General features: G+C 43.3%; 1 protein-coding gene across 6 annotated transcripts in view; it reads left to right on the top strand.

Moving 5' to 3' along the window:
• Positions 1 to 22,776, top strand: part of PAH (phenylalanine hydroxylase) — a 115,133-nt gene that overhangs the window by 62,287 nt on the left and 30,070 nt on the right. For all 6 annotated transcript variants that reach the window (XM_054445692.2, XM_054445691.2, XM_054445693.2 and 3 more), the window contains one exon: positions 12,970 to 13,058. In XM_054445692.2, the coding sequence (XP_054301667.1) occupies positions 12,970 to 13,058 (89 nt within the window). The remainder of the gene's footprint in view (positions 1 to 12,969; positions 13,059 to 22,776) is intronic.

Here is a 22,776-nt window from a genome sequence, read left to right as displayed (position 1 = left end):
TCAGATGATCCGCCCACCTTGGCCTCCCAAAGTGCTGAGATTACAAGTGTGAACCACAGTGCCCGGCCTAAAAAGTTAATGTTTTCACATAGACGCATCGTGTAATAAAAGTTGGGCTTATTGGAGCCTGGAGGAAGCACAGGTTCAGTTCCCTAATGGGGCTTCTCGCTTTCTTGCTCAAAATGGCAAGGTTGTTGATATTTGAAGTGGGATGACATTTTCCCTAGGGAAGGAAAACTAGCTAAGATCAACCCTTTAAAATAACATGTGTTTTGTGACCCTTATTTCTTCAGATGATTGGTCACCCAATCCCATAGTGGCTGCCCCCACCTGACCTTACTGTACCTGTAATGAGAGAGAGCTGATGTTGACATGCCACGACCTGGCATCTGCCAAGAAAGACTCTTTGGGTTTCTGTGGTAGTTTCCATGAAGTGGGGTCTGGGCCAAGAAACAGGTTTTTTTAAGGGGAACAACCATTCCTTTGCAAAGTTGCCCTTTCTATAGGACTCAGTGGGAGAACAGTCAGAGGAAGAAAAGCATTGTAGTAGATCCGAACCTTTGATTCTTTCTCTGGACAAAATGCCCTTTTTATTGTGGGGCTCAGATCTCAGAGGCGACTCTGACAGCAGGTTCAAGTAGGAGATCTGAACCCCTCAAATCAATTAAGCTAAACCACTTTCCACTCTAGTTTTTAAACCATTCAAAAAGCCATGTGGGTGATAGAAAATAAAAGTTTTTCAGTTTCTTAATTGCGAAAGTTCCCCACCCAAAACAGCTTAAGAGAAGGTTAATTACGGCGACATGGTAAAGAAACCCCAACCTTCTCAAATGCCTCCTGGAGAAGCTGATGTGAATTTAATAGGATTTTAATCCAGAGAGTCTTTTGAATACTTGAGGTCTATTCTCCTGCTACCCTCTTTCCTGATGACTTCAAATCCTTCTTCAACCCAACATGAAAGAGCATTAATATCTTTCATCGATCAATCTACTAATCCTTTTACCTTTCCCTTTGAGTCGACTGCATGACATTACATTTAGTGGGGGCTAGAAAATTCCTACATGGAGACAGATTGCAGCCAGGAGAAGCAGACAGACACAATGTCTTGGGTAGACAGAGGTTAGGAACATCACCATTTGAGAAATATGTTTGCAGTTATTTTCCAAGAGCAGATAAATATCTGTTGGGTTTTGTTTATTTGCCCCTCCTTGCCTTCTTGAGTTTCTTCTGCTTCAACATTGCTGACCTGAAGAACAGTGCTGAGTAAAGCTGACGTTTCAGATCAATTGGGGTTGAAGGGAGGATAGGATTCCTTAGAGGGCTCTGAAAAGCCCCTGGGATTGTGGGCAAGGTAGTACATGTGTGTGCATGCACATTTTTTAGGAGACAAGATTTTTCAAAGGGGCTATGGTTCCCAAAGAGTTAAGAATTTTTAGAAAGAAGCCGCTTAGGGCTGGAAGGGAATCCATCTGGTTAGAGTTTTTCCCCACTCCCACCACCTGCACTTTTCTTTCCTCTCTCCTGTCCTCTGCTTGGCTTTTCTGTCTCCACCTTCCCATTGCCCTCTTCTCAATTCTAAACCTTGTCCCGTGCATTTCACTTTGTGCATTCCATGTGTGCCTTTCACAGCTGTAGATGTATGTGGCTCTGTGTCTGCAGGAGACCAAGTATCTGCATGTTTGCAAAAACACACAGGATTGGCTGCCTTTTTCAGTCTTTACCTGGATGCTTGCTGGATGCACTGATGTAGCACTAAGTCCTGGCAGCTGGGGATGTCACTCTTTCAGCAAACTGCCTCACTGAGACAAGCAGACTCCAGCTGAGAGGATCAGCCCATTCAGGTGACACCAACCCAGGAGTGGGAAGCAGAGTCCCTTCATATGCTTGGAAGATGGTCTGCTCCCTGCAGTCAGTCACAGGTAGCTCTATTCATTGGCAAAGGAAGATCCTGAGCAAATGCTATTTCTGCAGCCCATCTAGTTTGCCAGGTCACAGAGCTTCAAGCTCAGGAAGATTACAAAATTATAAGGAGGCTCTCATTCTAAGAGGAATCCCTCAGTGGTATGCCACATCCAGTGTTTTCCAAATTCTTTCGCATTAGGTTATCTCATTTAAGCTTTGCAACAACCAACTCAGGCAGCTAAAGCAAACATAGTATTATTCTTGTTTTCAGTATTAGAAAACAAGACAGAAAGGTATAATTAAAAGGTTGTATGGATTTTGCAGTTCAATTCCTGGGCTGTAGCTGTTTGGCCAAGTTGCTTTCCCTCTTTAGGTCTCAATTTTCTCATCTGCAAATGAAGAAATCCGGGTAACAGTGTGGTTGTGTGGATTATATGATATAATTTGCATAAAGTGCCTAGCATGTAGGGCCCATGCAAAAGGTTACAAGTAAATTTACCCTTAAGTCTCTCACAAGGATACACAATGAATCTTAGGGTTGAGCAAGTCCAAACTCCCAAAACTCCTGAAGTTTGATAAACAAAGGCAACCGTGAAATGCTATTTGGGTCAGTCCAAAAGATTGTGAAAGGTAGAAAAAGTTAGACTGGGAATACATTTTCTCTGTGTGACAGCTGTGTTCTCTCAATTGAAGAAGGAAGTAAAAGGATATGGAATGACTAACTAAATGTCACTTTGCCATCATGCTGGATTGAGGGAGTATTGTCGTGATGCACTAAGGGCCATGAATTTAGAGTCAAGAGCCAGGATTTGGGTCTCCATTTTGTGCACTACTAGCTAGGTTTGAATTCCATCTGACATCCTTCCAGATGGATGACCGCTTCTCCTTCATCTGTGAAATGGAGTGAAGACCCACTCTCCCAATTCCTGTGGCTCATGGAGGGGATTATGTGGAGTACCCTGTGCATTAGGGTGCTTGAAAGATCAAATCGAACTTGCTTGAGTTGAATAGGCCCTTGATCTTAGACATCCTTAAGTTTCAATAGGGACAGCTCTCTATGATCTATAACCCCAGCCAATAACAGGTCAGTTGTCACCACCAGCTCCGTGGACATAGACACTTACCAGGCCAATAATAATATATAAGGAGTTGGTGGCAGCCACCACCTCATTGAAGCCAGGCTTACCTAGCAGCCATGGAGACAACTTCATGTGTGGGATTGTATGAGAGACCCTGTGAATGATCTCTCATTTCCAAATATTTTTTGTGCTTAACATCATCCACTTGACTTTGTGCTATATTGCACATGACACTGGCATATGAGATAGAAGTTCAGCTTTTCATGCAGCTTTTCTTTCTCCTTCCCTTCTTTCTTCCTCCTTCCTTCCCTACTTCCACCATCCTCTTTCCTCCTTGCTTCCTTCTTTCTTCTTTCCCTTTTTTCTTCTCATTTTCCTTTCTCTTGTGCCATTCTGACAATTCTCAAAACCAATAGCCTCTTTTTTTTCCATCTTCTTTGACATTTTTGTAGCATTTGACACAAATATCCCCCAGGAATTCTCTCTTTCCTTAGCATGTTATGAATTATGTGGCCCTTACTTTTTAAAAATCTTGACTGTTGGGATTTTCTTCCTTCTCTTACTACTCCTTCTCAAACAGCACAGAGTCAGCATTGCCAACTTCCTCTCTCATTCACAACTATCTCCTAATTCAGTTGATCATTTATGCTACCGATATTGATTGAGTGCCCACTCGGTGTCAGCCACATGATAGGATGCAATAGTGAAAAAGACAGACATGGTGCCTAGACCCATGCATTTTGTAATCTAGTAGGTTGTGGCTACATGGCATAACACACGGCAGTGATAGAGAAGATGGCGTGCTTCAGTCTTAGGAGGTACACCAAGGCAGTGAGCCCAGGCGTGGGTTCAGTCGATGAGAAGAAGGGGAGCAGGGCCAAATAAGTGCTCCTGGAGTGACATAACCAATACATGGAGGAGGCTTTAGATATCTTCTGTTTGAACCAATGTTGCTTGACCATAACTAGGGTTGTCAGTGACAGGTAACCAGATCTCAATGCAATGGTGAGCTCTCAGAAGACAGAATTAGATATTTGGGGATATGGGGGCCAACCTGCCAATGGATAATGTTTATGAGATACATAGTATCTTAAAAAGGATATTGGGAGGGTAGTTGTAATTTAAGTGGGTGGTTGGAATAAATAGCCCTACAGGTTATTATTTTATTTATTCATAATTTCACTCATATCTGTTCACTCACTCCCTCTGCTTATTAAGCACAGTTTCACTACTTCGTGTGCAAGATCCCTTTTATTCATCTGGTTCGGGGATTCTTATTTTTCCATGTGAACAGAGAGAACAGATGCTTTGTCCTAAAATCACCACTTCTGACTTCTGACCACTGCTGTCACCAGGAGGCAGAGGGTAATAGTTGGGCATCATCAGCCAGCCTTTGGCTCATCATTCTTGCCAAGAGCTTCCTGAAGAGCATTACTTCTCCAGAAAGAAAGTAGAAGCTACTTAAAAGAGAAAAATAAAACCCTCAAAAGTCTTCCTCCTGCAGGATGTTGGCATGCCATCTCTTCTTCCTTTGTGGGAGCTGTGGAGATCAGCACACAGGGACTGCTTCTCTGGGGGGCTGGAGGCCATTGCCTAGGAGGAGACATCCGGGAGCCTGGGAGGGGGTGGTGGAAACAGCCTTCTATTTCAGACCCAAGAAACCAGGATTTATTGCTCTCTCTGAGACAGGCTGGAGGCAAGCCTGAGTGCCTTGCCGGCTAACCCCTGGGGCTGGTGAACATCGGGTGGAGGGAGGGGGTAAGATTGGACTCAGCCTGCACCTTGAACTGCTGTAAATTGAATGGGCCTCCTCTGACCCACTGGCCAGGAAGCAGGCTCTGGCCAGGCCTGGGGGGTCTTTTGCTCAGTGGCGCTCCTGAGCCAGCCACCCCTTGGCGTCCTAGCTGAGCAGTTGACCCCGACTTAATGGGACCACTACGTGGGTGTCCCGGGCCAGCTCTCCAGCGGGCTGCTTCCTTTGGAGCCAAATCAATATTTATTAATGATCTGCCCCCACCGGGTGCCTCTGCTCCACAGAGGCTCTCTGTTGCCCCAGCCTGCCCAAGTCATTCATTAACCGCGGAGCCCAGCCGCCCACCGGAGAGACTGTTGAGGGGCTCACAGAGGCCAGCCCACCGGCCGAGGTATTTGGCAAGGCCATTAATGAGCTAATCTGATTTAACTTTTCAAAACGGAGGCCTGGGTCGCTGGGGTCAGTCTCTATTTCCAGCTTTCTGAGAGAGACCGGGTAGGGGGAAGGGACCTGCAGCCTTCACTAAAGAAAATAAGGGGTATGTGAAGAGAACTTAGGTTAAAAAGTGACTATCCCTAAATCCAGGGATGCTTAGGATGGGGCGGACTCAAGGCTGTCCTAGGGATCTTCTTCAAGCACCTTTAGAGCCCTAGTTTGTCACACTTCCTTTCCTTCTCAAGGTGGGAGAAAAGGAATCTAAAATTTAAAAGCACCCTTTCACCACCACCACACCTTTATTCTAAGCCCAGCATTGCTTTTTGGTGAAGTGCATCGGCTGCAGAATTGTTCTTTCAGCTCAGCTAGCTCAGTGATCTTGAGCAAATCACTTTATCTCTTTGAGCCTATTTGCTCATCAGTGAACAGCAATAATGTCTACCACCTGGGACTGTTTTGAGAATTAAAGGAGATGATGAAAGTAAAGCACTTAGCACAGTATCTGGTGCATAATAAGCGCTCAAGAAAATGTAACTTTAGAGGAAAAAGGCCCTTTTTGCCTGGGAAAAATTAGAAGAGCCCAGGTGCAGAGGTTAGAGACACAAGTGTGGACTGGCTTGGCCTCTAGTGGCCTCTGGGACCACTATCTTAGTCAGACAAGCAACTCTGGAGTTTATTATGAGGCTCAGGTGCAAGGACTGATGCCACAGATGCATCTGTTTTGGGTCAGTTTCTTCCCACCCCAAAGAAAGAGGCAGGCAAGTGCTCAGCACCTTGCCCATTTCACAGATGCAAAGCCAGAGACTCAGGAATTAAGTAGTTTGCTCAGACTTCCATGTTGTGTGGGTGGGAAAGATGAGACTTGAACTCAGACCTGCTGGCTTCAAACCCAGGATGTGCACACCCTTCGCACAATGTAAAGAGTCAGCACATGTGTCAAGGCTTGGCACTGAGTTTGTCTGGGGTCTTCTGTGGTCTCTCCTGAGGTCCTCACACTGCCCGCTTCACAACTCTGCAAGCTGGGAAGTGAGCCACATCAGGGATCCACCCCCAATCCCCAACACCCAGCACCTAGGTGCGTCTCCCCGGTCTTGTTCCTCAGGCTTTGTCCCTGCTCTCCAACATGACAGCTGGTGAATTTCTCTTAATGGTGAATTTCTCTTAATGGTTAGGCCTGACCTGAGTCCTCATCCTACCCTAGAAGACAAATAGGCTGCACCCAAGGGCATTAACTTTATGTGAGGGAATAGATCAAATGTGGAGCTGGGCTGCTGCCTGGAGGAAGTGAGCACCAGACCTTCTCACCGTTTCTCACTTGTCCTTCTATAATGATAATAATACCACTTCCAGATACTTAGAAGCACTTGTTGTGTGCCAGACACCATTCTAAGAACTCTTCATACATGAGTTCATTTTAATCCTCCCATCAACCCTCTGAAGGACGTACTATTATTATAGCTATTTCGTAAATGGGAAACTAGGGAACAGAGGGATTAAGTAATTTGCACAAAGTTCCAAAGTTCCAAAGTTGAGATTGGAGCTAGGTGGTCTGGCTCCAAAATGTGTATGATGAGTCCCCAGGCTTTGCCACTTCTCCAGCCTAGCTGTGTTTTGGACCTTTTCTTGAAGATGATGGGGTCCCGAAGCCACCAAAGGCCCCTGGACTCAGGTGAGCACCCTGCAGCCTCGCAGTGCTACCTCAGGGTCCCTCACAGCCTTTGCGACAAGGTGCAGAGCTCAGAGGTCTGGGATGTGGTGAGCTGTTTTGATCTTTGTCTTCTTTTTACAAAGACTTGAATCCTCTGAGTCTTGGCAACTTTCTCAAGTTCTTCAAATTTTTTGTTTTCATTTTGTTTTATTTTGTCTTGTTTCTCCGACCAAGAGGGCTGAATGAAGCCAGGTGGCCCAATAAGAATTTTCCTTTGGAGAAGGAAAAAAAGTCACCCAGAGCTAGAAATATGCTGGTTCTGCTGCCCTCTGGTGTTCGCTGGGCGCCAGCCAGCCCACACAGCCCCGAGTCAAGGTGGTGCACTCTGACTGAGGTCTGTGGGGAAGAACGTTATTTCTCTGGTGGGAGGAGAAAGGAAAATGAGGCTGTGCATTTGGGAGCTGAACAAATGTAGTGACTGTACTTCTGAAAAATAAGTGAGGTTGACACATTGATTGAAGTGGAGCTGACTTTTCAAGTATCATCTGGCCAGTCTCAGCCCTTCAGAGGATCCCACAAGTCTCTGAATATGAAACTCAAAAGGGTTTGCCGCGCCAATGAATCTAATACCCACATGTTACAGAAACTGAAGCCCAAGATTAGAAACCTCTTAATATCCAAGCTGGACAGAGAACCAGCTTCCTGATCCCAGTCTCTGTTCTTTCCTCCTCCCTCCTCCTCTTCTTCCTTCTCCTCCTCCTTTAATCATCATCATTAAAATCTTTGTCATATTAATGGTTAACACTGATAAAACACATATTATGGGCCACTGTGCTAATATGTGTCATATTGCTGCAGCATTTAATCCATCCAATAATACGGAAAGAGCATTTTAATTCATTTTGTGAATAAGGAAACTAAGGCTCCAGGAGATAAGACACTTGCCAGTTACACAACGAAATAAGTGGTAGAGACTTTCTAGGCTTGCTGGAAAACTTTCCACTCTGCCCTCTGCTATGATAAGCTAAGGATAGAGTAGAAAAAAATTATATATATATATATAGTGTATATATATGCATATATATATATAGTATGTGTGTATACGTGTATGTGTATATATACATACACACATATGTAACTCACAGCTGAGCAGTAATACTGTCTACTATGTGCCAGTATTGTTTTCCATAAATCACACATATTAACTCATTTAACATCATGTTGTTCTGATAAAGCAATACTTTCTAGTACTACCATTTTCACCATTTCAAAGATAGGAAGAGTGAGGCACAAAGAGATTTAATAACTTTTCCTGGGCTCATAGACAGTAAATGCAGAGGTAAGATTCAAACCTGGGCTGTCTAGTTGTTTTAAGACTCTTAACCATTGCTGGACTGACTATTCATGACACAAATAGGAAACCAACTCTAGACTAGGGCCAGATCCTGAGTATCCCAGATTTCATTGAGCCACGCCAAGGCAATGTCAAGTCACCAGGGTCTTCCCTCTGGGGTCTAGAGGCAGAGGATGTCATAGTAAATAGCATGTTGTCTTTAACATCAAAAAGACAAGAGGTAAGTGTTGGCAAGGATGTGGAGAAGAGGGAACCCTTGTACTCTGCTGGTGGGGATGTAAGTTGGCACAGCCATTATGGAAAACAGCATGAAAGTTTTTCAAACAATTAAAATATAGCTACCGTACTTTCCAGAAATCCCATGTCTGAGTATATACTCAAAGGAAATGAAATCAGTATGTCAAAGAGATATCTGCACCTCCTGTTCATTGCAGTATTATTCACAACAGCCAAGGGAAACAACCTACATATCTATCAACAGATGGATGAATGAAGAAAATGTGATACCCCCCTGACACACACAATGGAATATTATTCAGCCATGAAAAAAGAAATATTGTCATTTGGGACAACATGGGCATTATGCCAAGTGAAATAAGCCAGACACAGAAAGACAAATACTGCATGATCTCACTTATATCCAATTCAAAATGTGTTGAATTTATAGAAGCAGAGAGTAGAATGGTGGTTGCCAGGGGATAGGGTGATGAGAGAAATTGGGAGATGGTCAAGGGTACAAAGTTTCAGTCATAAGATGAGCAAGTACTGGGGGTCAAATGTACGGCATGGTGACTATTGTTAATCACACTTTACTGTGTACTTGAAATTTGCTCAGAGAGATCTGAAGTGTCCTTGTCCCACTCCATACCCACACAGGAAAAATGACTACATGAGATGATGAATATGTTCATTAACTTGATCATGGTAACCATGATGTATGCATGTATTAAATAATTACATTGTATTTATAATTTTATAATGTAAATATATATAAGTGTTATATAAATTATAACACATATAATTTGTATAAGTGACTCACACCTGTAATCCCAGAACTTTGGGAGGCCGAGGTGGGCAGATCATGAGGTCAGGAGTTCGAGACCAGCCTGGCCAACATGGCAAAATCCTGTCTCTACTAAAAGTACAAAAATTAGCCGGGTGTGGTGGCACGTGCCTGTATTCCCAGCTACTTGGGAGGCTGAGGCAGGAAAATTGCTTGAACCCGGGAGGTGTAGGTTGCAGTGAGCCGAGATCACACCACTGCACTCCAGCCTGGGTGACAGAGCAAGACTCTGTCTCAAATAAATAAATTAATTAAATTAATAAATAATAAAATATATGCAATCTATACAAATATAATTATGTATATATAAATTATACAATTTTATGCAATTTTATACAATTATAATTTTATATTATAAATATATATGCATTTTTATTGTTCAATTATACCCCAATAAAGATGGAATTTTAAAAAAATAATTTAAAAAAGAGCATCCCCATCACTTTCCATTTCCTTATGCTTCTTTATTCTTCTTCTTCAAGAATTTCCTGACATTGTCATGTATTTACATTTATTTATTGCTTATTTCGTGTTGCCCCTGCCAGAATGTAAGCACCACAAGGATGGAGACTCCCTTGTATGCACTCCACAATGCTTTGTGCTTGGTACGCAGGAGGTGCTCAGTACATATTTGTGGAATCTCCTTTGGTGATTCTAAAGGTCCCCTAAGTAAGAAGGGGGTGCAGCAAGAAAGGACTTGTTCTGCCTTATTTCTGGGGGCAGCAGTTACTGCCAGAATTACAAACGATTCCCAGGCAAAAGAGAGATGATGAATGAGTGGAGGCAGGCTACCTCCACAGTGCGGGGATGGGGTTATCCATGGTCCTGAACATAGAGGTAAGGGTCAGGCCCCCTTGTCCAGGTGGGTGCCATTCATTGAAACCCCTCGGTGACAATGTCCTGGAGAAGCAAGAAAGATCTTTTAGAAGATCCTGAGCCCTGGGTGACTCTAAAGTGCTGATTCCTTTCTCAAGCCCTTGCAAACCTGGGTGAGAAACGACCCCCATTCTTGGCACTGACAACAGAGGTTCAGTGTACAATGCAAATGCTGGACCCACGGAGGAAGGAGAGCTTGGGGAGGAGTGTAGGTGACCAGGCGGGAAGCCATGTTCCTCACCAAATGAACAGAGCATGGTATTGAGTCATCCGAGACTCCAAACTTTCAGCAGTTGGAACCAAGGAGGTCTATCAAGAGACTTGCCCTCATTGTTCCTCAGTTTCTTCATCTGTAAAATGGGATAATAATAATACCTACCTCAAAGGACTGTTGCAGAAATTGAAGGGGGTAGCATATGTGAAATGTTTAAGGCAGTGTCCAACACACAGCAAGTACGACAGAAGTGTTACCTGGAGTGATGGCTGCAGCATCTGCTTCTATTCTTGCTGTCCATGGGGAGCCAATCTGGAAAAGAGGGTTGTGCTTTAGGGGCATGGAAACTTCTGGGCAGGAAATCTGGCTTCAGAGTCAGCCCTCCTTATCAGTATGCTCTGCCACCTTCCCATGATTGGCAAGATGGATTGATGATCAAGACCAGAGGCCAGAGAGTCAGCTGGACCTGCATTTGAATTCTGACTCCACTGTTTCTTAGCAGTGTGTGTATTTGAGTTTGCACTAAACCTCTCTGTACCTCAGTGTCCTCGTCTTTAAAATGGGAATATTAATAGTACCCCCCCCCACAGGTAAAATATTTAGAACACCATTCTGTGTTAGTTTTATTGCTAACATGGGTGGTAGAGAGCCTAGGTTCCTCAGCTCTGCAGAAACAAGGGTCTAAATGGACCTTTATGAACTGCTGGAATCAGCTCTCCTTGTTTTGCTGGAATGCAGCTGCTGCTCCTCCTGAGGCTCCTGTTTAGATCACGGAAGGAATTTCCCCAGATTGGCCACTAGATGGCACACATGCTCTTTCCTGCCCCATCTAAGCAGGTCAGAATCATGAATCATGGGTGTCAGATTGAAAGTCACGTTTTATGTGCCAGACGCTGAGCGGCGCCCTTTGCTTGTTTCTCATCACTGCCCACAGCAATCCTCAGATTCAAGTAGCTACTCCACCAGAAATGCTCCACCAGAAGTGCCTGGCACGTAGGAAGGCTTCAAAAACACGTTTGCTGTTCTTCCTATAGTTGTGTATCCCAGTTGTTTTATTCCTCCTCCTCCCAGAGGAGGAACTGAGACACAGAGAGGTTAAGTAGGCAGATGGAACCCGGATTCCAAGCCAGACCGCATGCTGATTGGAAGTTCAGCATCTTCCCCTCAACCTTATTTCAGGGGAAGTTCTGGAAGCCTTGCACTCACTTCAGGGTTCCCACCACGTCTATTTTGGCTCTCTGGATTCTTTTTGAATCTACCACTTTCTTACTCCTGGTGTGATCTTGAACCAGCTATTTAAGCTTTTAGAGCCTCAGTTTCTTACCCGTGAAAGAGGGGTTATCATGCCTTCCTTATTTTGAAGGTACCTCAGAAATAGCAACTGTACCAAAGCAGGCACTCTGGATGGTGGTTACTGCTGTCAATAACTTAAATGTTAACATAACCAGGGTGAATCCATTACTTCCCTCCTTTCTTCCCTCCTTTTCTTTCTTCCTTCCTTCCTTATCTTGTTTTCTCCCTCCTTTCTAACCTTTTCTTCCCTCCCTCTCTTCCCTCTTCCTTCCCTCCTTCTTTTTCTCTTTATGCCCGGTACAACAAAGTACCCATGGTTTCTGCCCTCATGAAACTTACAGTCCAAAATGCCCTTGTCTCTGTTCATTCCTGGGAAAATTTCACCTGCAATGTATCTTGTTTTCTGTAACCCACAGGGACGTTGGTGCTGCCACCTGCCCTTCTCCCTGGGCCCCTCTCTCTGCAAGCCTCAGGTGTTGTAGTCCACCCCACTCAAGCCCAACCCCTTCCCCACTACACTGGCTCAGAAGCAAGTCTGAAATCCTTTAGGTGCTGCAAGGCATCTTCAGATCCCAACTATCTGACTCCGTTCACTCTGCTTCAACAACGGCTTTCTAACTGGCTTTGCGATCGAAAGATTTTGCTGCAGTGCCTGGGGCCTTTCGGAGGGAAACACATAATGGGAAGATGGGGTCTCATGAACTCATTTACAGTAGAACAGTCTGGTTTTATATAATTTATATTTTGGGCCTATATGTAATATTCTGCTGCTAATGGCCGGACGCAGTGGCTCATGCCTGTAATCCCAGCACTTTGGGAGGCCAAGGGGGGGTTGGGTCACCTGAGGTCAAAAGTTTGAGACCAGCCTGGTCAACATGGTAAAACTCTGCCTCTACCAAAACTACAAAAATTAGCCAGGCATGATGGCGCGCACCTGTAATCTCAGCTACTCGGGAGGCTGAGGCAGGAGAGTCACTTGAACCCAGGAGACAGAGGTTGCAGTGAGCCAAGATCACGTGCAACTGTACTCCAGCCTGGGTGACAGAAGGGAAAAAAATTCTGCTGCTAAAGAAAACCATCAAAGAAAACTACCATGATGGGTGGGAGGGAGATGAGTTTTGAGATAATTCAGAGAACATCTCCAGGAAAGAGAATGTATTTGGGAATGGGTTTTAAAACTGGTTTCTAAGGAAAATGGAGTTTAACTTTTGAATGATAGTAGTTTGGGGGTTATCTGGAAGCCAGCCCACTTGCCATCACCATTGACTGGGATCCCCACTTCTGATCTCAGCAAGGCCTTTGGTCATGTCCTGCCAATCTGTACTCAGGACTTTGCCTTCTCTGTGTTTCAGTGCCCTGGTTCCCAAGAACCATTCAAGAGCTGGATAGATTTGCCAATCAGATTCTCAGCTATGGAGCGGAACTGGATGCTGACCACCCTGTGAGTCCATGGCCCGTAGGATGAGATTCTTTCAGTGCCTCTCCTCCACTCCCCTCCCTTCCTCCTACCTCCTCTACTTGGAGCAATGTGCTTGTTCACTTGTTCAACAAACACTTATTGTGTTCCTATTTACACGAGGGCTGGGAAAAATTAGCAAGAAATTATTGTCATCATCATTATCATGGTCACTATTTTTGTAGGAGCAAATATAAATCACTGTCCAGAAACTATTGTCTCTATATACTAGGTCTGTGTATGCACAAACACACACACAGATGCAAATCATCATTGTTTCTACCTGTGTACATCTATGGAGGTTTAAATCAAGTGCTTGGTAAACAGCAACCTGTACTAACAACTCTGCCAACTGCAGGGGGCAGCGGGGAGTGGCGACGTTGAAACTGGATTTTAAAAACTGAGCAGGAGATGCTGGTCAGATAAGGAACGGAGAGGGCTTATGGCTGAAAGAACAGTGTATGAGAATACCGGGAGTCTTGGAAGCATCCACAATATTGTGGGAATGACTGGTTGGTGCATTAAGCATGAGAATGAGACATGTGGCTGGGGCAGTGGGTTGGGATGAGATTGTAAAAGGTCTAATGGACCAGAAAGAGGAACACGGGCTGGGCCTGTGTCTTGCAGCCATGGCGGCAGGTCCTTTAATGGTTTTTTAGTAGAGGACCGGAGTGGGGGATATTTCATCGTTCCCTGTACTCTGGGGCAGAGGGTCTGGAGAGGAACAGCCCAGACTGCGGTGGCTCAGGGCCAGGTCTCACAGCCTCCATCGGTGGGAAGGGCCACCGTCCTGTTGCCTGCCCTTTATTCTCTGCCAGGCAAATGACTCCTTCATCTTTAAATGACTTGCAGCCATTTACATCGGTGAAGGTTTAGCAGAACCCAGAGGAAGCATCTACATTTCCACGGGAGTCTGTTTTCTCCTCACATTTATGTGGGTCTTTATAATCAGCAAAGAATGTTCACAAAGGCACTTTTCAGGAGGCAAAGCAGATGCTTCCATCTTACAGAACTAGTGAGGCCCGAGGAGCCTGATGACTTTTCTAAGGCCCCGTGCTAAACTGTGAATCCTGAGAGCTCACGGTGCCTGAAGACAAAGGCCTAGCTAGTGGCAGAAATCCAGGCTCTTTTACAGAGGCCAAAGGCAAGCTATTTCAGGGGCAAGCTGGCCTTTTGAAATATGAATGATTGATGCTTCTTCTAATTCAAATTGTAAAACCAATTATAGTGGGCTTGAAAACACAGAGGGGCATGAGGAGGAAAATGAAAAGCCACCATAATTTCAGTTATTTCTATTTTTCTCTCTGGACAGTTCTGCATTTTTTAAATAATGAGAAAGCATATATCAACAGAAACAGAGGTGAATTTCCTCCAATCTCCCAGACTTCAAAACAGAAAAAAAAAATCACCTATTATCACACTATTCTAAAATAATCAATAAATCAATATTAATATTTGGGTGTGCCTCCATCCTTCCTCCTTTCTCTCTCTCTCTCTCTCTCTATGTATATATATATATATACGTATATGTGTATATATATACATGTATATATGTGTATATATATATACATGTATACATGTGTATATATATACAGGTATATATGTATATATATACCTGTATATATATGTGTGTATATATATGGTGTATATATATGTGCACACAAATATGTGTGTGTGTGTGTGTTTGTGTGTATTAACTGCCACAACTTACTAACCAGCACCCAATTGCAAACGTGTAGGAAGTTTGAGTCTCACCTATGCATTTTCATGTGAAGTTCCAATGGCTTCCTTGAATATCAGTTGTGAAATTAAACTAAGTTATATTTAAACTAAGGATAGGAATTAAATTTAAAGCTCCTAGTGTATATTACTTAAATACTCTCTCTCCCCGAAAAGTAAAGGTAAATGTGGGGACTTTTGACCCCCATTCCATCCTCCTATATACCATGTAGCCTACTCCCAGGAGCCCTGGGGTGCCAAGGTTGCTCCAGGTGGGATTCTGCTCTGTGTACCCGTTCAACAGGTCTCTGTCTGGGGCCTCTTAGCCATCAACTCTGTCAGCAAAGCATCTCCAAAGATACTTTTTCTCAGAAAAGCTGTCTGTTCACCTCTGACCCCATCCAAGGGGTCTGCCCAGCAGGGCGTTATTCTCCTCTTACCAAACTCCTGTCTTCCTGCCCCAAGCCGGCATTCTTCCCATTCGTCTCACTCCCTTTTCATTTGGGACAGTGGAAGACGCCAATGCAAAGAGATGGACATTTTTCTCCCTGTATCCTCAAGTCCCCTCCAAAGCAGCTGGCACTGGCTTTAAAACTCTCTGGAATGCATTGGTCTTTAAAAGCCACATCTTTGACTCCCTGCCCTCTCAATGTTATGAATTTTATTGTAAAAATACAACATATCAGGTACACAGTTCCCTGAAGACGAGGCGCCAGGCTCTCTCTGTTCCTTTGGTTTCTCATCAGATCCCAGGGACGTGGGCCAAGGACAAAACAAACCCTCCAGCGTGCTTTCCCAGAGACCCCGGGGCCCACAGGCCTGGCCTCAGTGTGTGACTGCAAACAGACACCAGCACAAGGAGTGGTGCAGGCAGCGGGTGTTCTTCTCGAAAGGACCTTCTGTTCTCTCTGTCCCGTTGCATCCTGTGTGATCTCTTCGTCCCTGAACCCGGCCCTTGGCAGTATGCATGGATGTGTGACCCAATATCTCTCATCAGGTCCTCCAAAGCAGTCACTTTGAAAAATGAAGTAAAGGAAGGATTGTTTCCAAGACAGAAAGAAAACGGCCTCTGCCTTTCAGTTTTAGCTAAGTGGGAAAATGAAATAGGAAAGCTAGATTTCCTGGTGACCATCTTGCCTCCTTTCCCCTTCTTTCCCAGTCTCCTTCCTTTCCCCTTTCCCACCTTGCTTTTTTCCAAAAGCTTTTATTTAACTAATGATATTAGGAGCTAATGCTTCTTGAGCATGGGCTGTGTGCCAGGCACAATGCTAAATGCTTGGCATTCCGTTTTTAATTTGAATATTATCACCACCCTACGAGGGCTGTATATCTCATTTTCAGATGAGAAATCTCAGAGGGATAGGGCCGTGTAGCATCACCTGTATGTGAACTATGTCTCAGGCCATATAAAAGAAAAGGGGTTGAAGTGACAGATGACATGATCCCTGCCCTCCAGGGGCCTGTGGTTGTACAGTAGAGAGAGAAGGGGTGTTGATTTTCTCAAAGAAGTGCAGGAGGGAGCTGGAATAGTAACTGCAAACTTGGCAGGCAGAATCCAACTGGTTCTATTTAATTTCCATTTCCAAAATTTACACCCCTTTCTGTCCATGTTGTTCCCTTTACCTGACATGTTTTTTCTTGCCAACCCACCTGTTATTTCCCCACTTGAAAACCTCTATTCATCTAAGGTCTAAATCATATATGTTGCCTCCCTAAAGCCTTCCTCTTGTCTCTTCCCAGACTTAAGGTTTTCACACTGTTACTACCTCAGAGATGGCAACAATCACATTGTGTTTTATACTTTGGGTACAGAGTAACAGATCACAATAAGTTTACTTCTTCATGACTTACAACCTCATGGGAGGCACAAGATATATATATGCAAGTGAAAGTGCCATATGCATGTTTCCCAAACTGTAGTTTATGAAAAATATCCCATGATCAAAGAGAGAAACTCTGTATTCTATAACCCTACTTTAAGTATGCAAATTCCATGATCTCATTAGAAACTTTGGAAAATCCTGCAAAAATGAAACCCAGTCAATGTAATGTTTCCTAAAACTTACTTACCCATGGAACTCTTTTTAATGAAATACGTAACAACATTATCGTGAGCAGTAGTTTTCCATGGAATACAGTTTGGATAATAATTAGTTAAATAATAACTCAAAAAAGTGCATAAATGCCAGGTTTCATGAGTCAGATAGCATGTGCTATCATTTCTAAGGTCACTGTGGACTGGAATGATTAGGGAGGACTTCTAGAAAGAGGAAGATCTGAGTCTAGCCCTCTAGCAACCAGAGCAGGCTAACTGCTCAGCAGACAACCCCCAGATCTCTGTGGCCAACCCAATAAAAGTTCACTTCCAATGTGGGTCAGTAAGGAAACTGCTCCACATGGTCTTTCAGAACCAAGGCTCCTTCCACCAATGGCTGTACCCTCCTTCAACTCCTTGGAGCCCACTCATTCTGCCAGTGGATGGGAGAAGAGAGAGTGAGAATTGCTTCTGGGAAGTTTTCATGGGCCATGTCTGGAGATGACTCACATCCCTTCAATCAAATTCCATTGAGTAGAGCTCAGTCACATGCCCACTACTAACTGCAAAGGAGATGGGGGAAAATAGTTTAGCAACGTTCTCTGAACAAAGGAGAGAGGACAGATCTTGGGGAGCACCAGCAACCTCTGCCACATAGACCCCAACTCCAGAGCTACCTATTCCAGTTTACCTGGCAGCTGCACTGGAGTCTAGGCTACAGATCTGCAATAGAGGGGGCTTCTTAGTGAAGAAAATATCAGCCAACACAACTGTCCTTCTGTGGATATTTCTACTTCTTGACCCAAGTCTTTGAAACTACATTTTTTTTTTTAATGGAGTTTCACTCTTGCTGCCCAGGCTGGAGTACAATGGTGCAATCTCAGCTCGCTGCAACCTCCACCTCCTGGGTTCAAGTGATTCTCCTGCCTCAGCCTCCCACATAGCTGGGATTACAGGTGTGTGCCACTATACCCAGCTAATTTTTGTATTTTTAATAGAGATGGGGTTTCGTCATGTTGGCCAAGCTGGTCTCAAATGCCTGATCTCAGGTGATCCGCTCGCCTCAGCCTCCCAAAATGCTGGGATTATGGGCATGAGCCACCACACCAGGCCTGAAACTGTTTTTAATCTTTCAAGGTGTGGGCATCAAGTTTTCCTGCTCTCCTGTAGGAAATTTCTTCTTCAGCAAATAGCCCAAGAACAAGGCTGTATTTTTCAATACTTTTCTCCTTTTCTTTTCCTTTTGCCCACCTAATTTTCTCCACCTGAAGCCCTGTCAGAGTTCATTCTAAGAGTCAGTCAGCTAGTTGAGTCATCAAAGACTTGTTGCATTCTTACTAAATTGCTCTATCCAAGCATAATTTGTGAAAAGTTAAAAACATAACTGTCATGCAGGTATATAGTGAACACCTGTCAAAGATCCATTTAACTCACTATTGAGGGAACCAGCAAGATGACAAAGATAGTGCAGAAAAGATACAAGAGACCAAAGTACATGTGGTCATCGGAAAATAGAAAGCCAGAATAAGGTCACAAAGATGGATGCACAAGTGATTAATGTTCCATAAGACAATAAAGCCATAATCATGTGTCTTATCCTTTCTACTAGACAGAAACAACTTACAATTTGATAATCAAATGAATATTTTGCAACTTATTGGTCTTCTAAAAAGCCAGCATCTACTTTGAAGTGGTTGTAACTTTATAAGTAGTAAATATATATCCCCTTAGAGCAGAGTGAGCTTGTGAGACAATGATCTCATATGACATTTAAAAGGCACACAGTAATTTTTTTGCCCTAGGTTTTGCATATATATATATATATTTTTTTTTTTTTTGAGACAGAGTTTTGCTCTTGTCACCCAGGCTGGAGTGCAATGGCACGATCTCAGCTCACCGCAACCTCTGCCTCCCAGGTTCAAGCAATTCTCCTGCCTCAGCCTCCTGAGTAGCTGGGATTACAGGCATGTGCCACCACACCTGACTAATTCTGTATTTTTAGTAGAGACAGGATTTCACTATGTGGGCCAGGCCGGTCTCGAACTCCTGACCTCAGGTGATCTGCCCACCTTGGACTCCCAAAGTGCTGGGATTACAGGCATGAGCCACCACACCCGGCCTGTTTTGCATAATTTTTGAACAGCTTCTACTTGGGGATATGCTGAGTGTGCTATGCCCTGAAAATCCAGTGATATGTAAAAGAGTTTCCTGAGTTTAATCATTATTAACATATGTGAGACCATCTGAAAAGAGAAACATACAGCACACTGAGAGAAACCAGTAAACTTTGGAAAAATCCAGGAAGACAGAAAGAACAGATAGTGACTTATTGGTCTAAACGAGTGGGGAAGAGGGTCCCACTCAGAGGGTAGAACACGTGTGAAGGCCTTGATGTGGGAAAGAGCATGGTGTGTTTAAGGAATTAAAGCAAGACCAGTGCACTCTGGAGCATCATAGGAAGGCCAGAGTGAGTCAGCACAGGGCTGGACACATAGACAGAGCTGGATCATGTAAAGCCTTGTGGACTGTGCTAAATATTTTGGACAATAGTCTAATAGCAACGAGAAGCCATTGAAGGGCTTTTGAGGAGGCAAGTGGCCTCACCAGACTTGTGCTTTATAAATATAATTTGGGCTGAAGTGGAGGGAGTGAGAGGCCACTTACACAGCAGCTACAATAGTCAGGCAAGAAATGGTGGTGGTCGAATGCAGGTGCAGCGGTGAGAATGAAGTAGGAAGGACAGACTCAGATGTTTCAATGGTAGTATGGGCAGAAATTGATTGCTGGATGTGAAGGAAGAGAGAAGGGGGAAGTAAAACAATAACTCCTGGCTTATGGGCTTGGGCAACTAGGTACATACATTTTTCCAGAATAGGCTTCTTGGCCAATTGTAGGGTGAGCAAAGGGATTAGGCATGGTCGGTGCTCCCCTAGTCTACTGTTTGCAAGTCCTCCTTGACTGATATCTATAGGATGGGAATGGCAGCTACTTAATAAATGCCAGTTTGAACCTTTTGTCTTCTGTGTTCCATCCTTCCCCCAGTTGTCATGAAACATTATGAAAAGTGCAAAAAGCCTCTTGTTATTGGCCTAGCTGAAATATACACAGCAAGGTAAGAATTCTGTAGATGTTGGTTTAAAAGCCCCTTGTGGCCAGTGGGGATCACTGACCCATTCCAGAGTATATCTTTTTTATATTCTGAGCCAGATTTCTCTGTCTTTGGATTTCCTGCCATTTTGCACAAATGCATCATGCTTTGAGCGACTACGATGTGCTCAGAATTTTGCTTAATGTGCTGCCGACATTACCTGACTTAAACTATACAACACTGTGAAGCAGGTAGGATTGACAGTCTCATTTGACTGGTGAGGAAACTAAGGCTCTGAGAGATAAACTGGCCACTCCCAAGCCATGCTCCTAGTGAATAAATGAATTAGTATTCCAACACAGCTTTTCTGACTTTAAAACCTGTGTTCTCACTAGCCTAAAGAGAGCACTTCTGAGGTTTAACCTTAGCTATGATATTAGGAAATGATGGAATAAATATCTCAGTCTACAAGAATACTCAAGACTTTTCCATATATGTAGTTACCCTCTCCCCTAAACCCACACACACACACACAAATTATGCCTCTCAATACATGCAGACTTCAGTTGATGTCATGACTTGCATCCTGTAGAACTCTCTTGACTTTCTTCTGTCTTCTCCTATCCCCTCCCCTCCCCCTCACCACTCCTTCACCAACAATATATTTTCCTGTCAAAACATACTTGGTTACATGCAGTGCAACTAAAATTGCTGCTATTAGTTTAATTGAGACAGGGTGATTATAAATAAATTACATGCAGTGCTACTGAAATTGCTGCTATTAGTCTAAATTGAGACAGGGTGATCAGTCATCACCAACTGTGATTTGATTCAGAATGTACTCCACATGGACGGCTACAGAGGCCCTGTGGTCGTCTGGTAGCCCAAGGAATGCAAGGCCAGATCCCCAAGAGGCTGGGCGTCAGGCCACAGAGCTCTCTGACTGCTGGTAACTGAGAAAGCAAAACTCCTTGCAACCTGGTTGGTTGGGGCCCCTTGCAGGCTGATAATGAACCAGGAGCTGGAAAGGGTTAGACACCTTCCCACATGGAAGATCTGTATAGTGCGTTATCTGTGTGTGTGTTCCTGTATACCAATGTGTGAATCTCCTGCTACTTCACTAAAATGATTTGAGATGGATGTTTAATACTATTTTCTTTATTTCTTATTCTAAAAGAAACCCATTCTCACATTAGAAAACTTGAAAAGCATAAATAGTTTTCAAGAATACAACTGTTACTGTTACTTATTTTTCCCACTACCTGGAAGTAACATTTGTTAGAGTTTGGTGTATTTCTTTAATCATTTCATTTATATACTTACATATTTCCTCTGACATAATTGATATATGACATAATTGACATAATTGATAATATCAACTGGGTATACAGTATTACATTAGCTTTTATTTTCACAAGTGGAAAATCTTTAAACCACCTAGGCAAGGTAAATGAAAGATAAACAATAAAGGCAAATGGGGGTAAGAACTGTTCATGGATATCTCATTCCTAGAAGCAGCATGGTGAAGTGGAAATCCACGGATTGAAGGAATTCTCTTTTCTTCCTGGATTCCTACTTCAGTGCTCAAATCTCAACTTGCCAGCCTAGGCAGGACCACAAAATCCAAATGGAGGTGCTAGTTCTGTAGTTTTGGGCCTTTAGGCAAATGGCTCCATGGGCTTCATATTCTTCAAGTCCAGACCAAAATATAGAAATGGACCTTTCCCCAAGGTGCTTACAGGGTCAAAAGTCTACATATTATCCTTAGGGCCTGGAGAAAAACTATTCACTACTAACTATTAAATAAGAATGGCAAGTGAGAATGACCGTAACAATCAAACCTTAATGACTGACCAATATTTCATTTTTATTATGAGCCCCAAGTATGGAGATGTGGACAAATAAATGTTCTTTGTTTAGTCCAGTAGACAGGTTTCTAAAATGATGTGTTATTGATGTTTGGAAAGTAAATCATTGTGCCCAGTTTTATTTTTTTTTTAACCACATCATCTCAAACCAACTTATCTTCACCCAGTAGAAACGAGGCACAACAGTAGTTTTAAGTCCTCAGATTCCTAAGCTTTCTAATCTGTAATTAATGATTAAAAACCATTCAGTCCTCTAGGGAAAGGAAGAGTTATACTTTGTAATAACCGTGTCATAAAATCTTTTCTAAACACAGTAATCACATTATTTATGTGGGATTTAGATTTGGAGTAAAAAAAAAAAATGTGTAGTAGTTTTACTTCACTTTTCAAGTGTGAAACATTTGGATGTTTCTATTTTTCAAAGTATATTCCAGGAAATAAACTAATTAACTCCTTTCTTCCCTCCCTTCCTTTCTTCCAACAAGTGTCTGTAGTTTTTTCCTGTGTGCCAGAATCAATGCCGCAGATTCTCAGAAGAAATTACATTATATTACATTGCCCTCTGTGTCTTTACAATTACTGGTAGGCCCTGAGATATATATATGTATATATATATATATATATAGAGAGAGAGAGAGAGAGAGAGAGAGACAGAGAGAGAGAGAGACAGAGAGAGAAAACTCTCCCAAAACAAAAATTCAACCAATCAAGCAACCAAAACAAAAAACAATATCTAAAAATCAGGGAATATTTCTCTTTTTAAAAGGCTCCTTTAAACATTACACTCTGTGACATAAGCTTTTGTTTTGAATTCACTACTGCCTTGGTTTGGAGGGACAGTGGAGCAGAGAAATTGTGAGCTAAAGTGGTGGATGGCATGGCTTACTGGGAAAGGCTTGGAAGAACCACAGCAGACTTCTACAGAAATGACATCAGTCTCTTGTCTTACCAAAATTTAGACTGCAATCAACTGTTTTTGGAAAATTGTCTTTC

This window comes from Pongo pygmaeus, chromosome 10 (assembly GCF_028885625.2).
Source record: "Pongo pygmaeus isolate AG05252 chromosome 10, NHGRI_mPonPyg2-v2.0_pri, whole genome shotgun sequence".
Lineage (NCBI taxonomy): Eukaryota > Metazoa > Chordata > Mammalia > Primates > Hominidae > Pongo > Pongo pygmaeus.
Note: the sequence above shows the minus strand (reverse complement) of the source record. Positions and strands in the feature narration are given on the sequence as shown.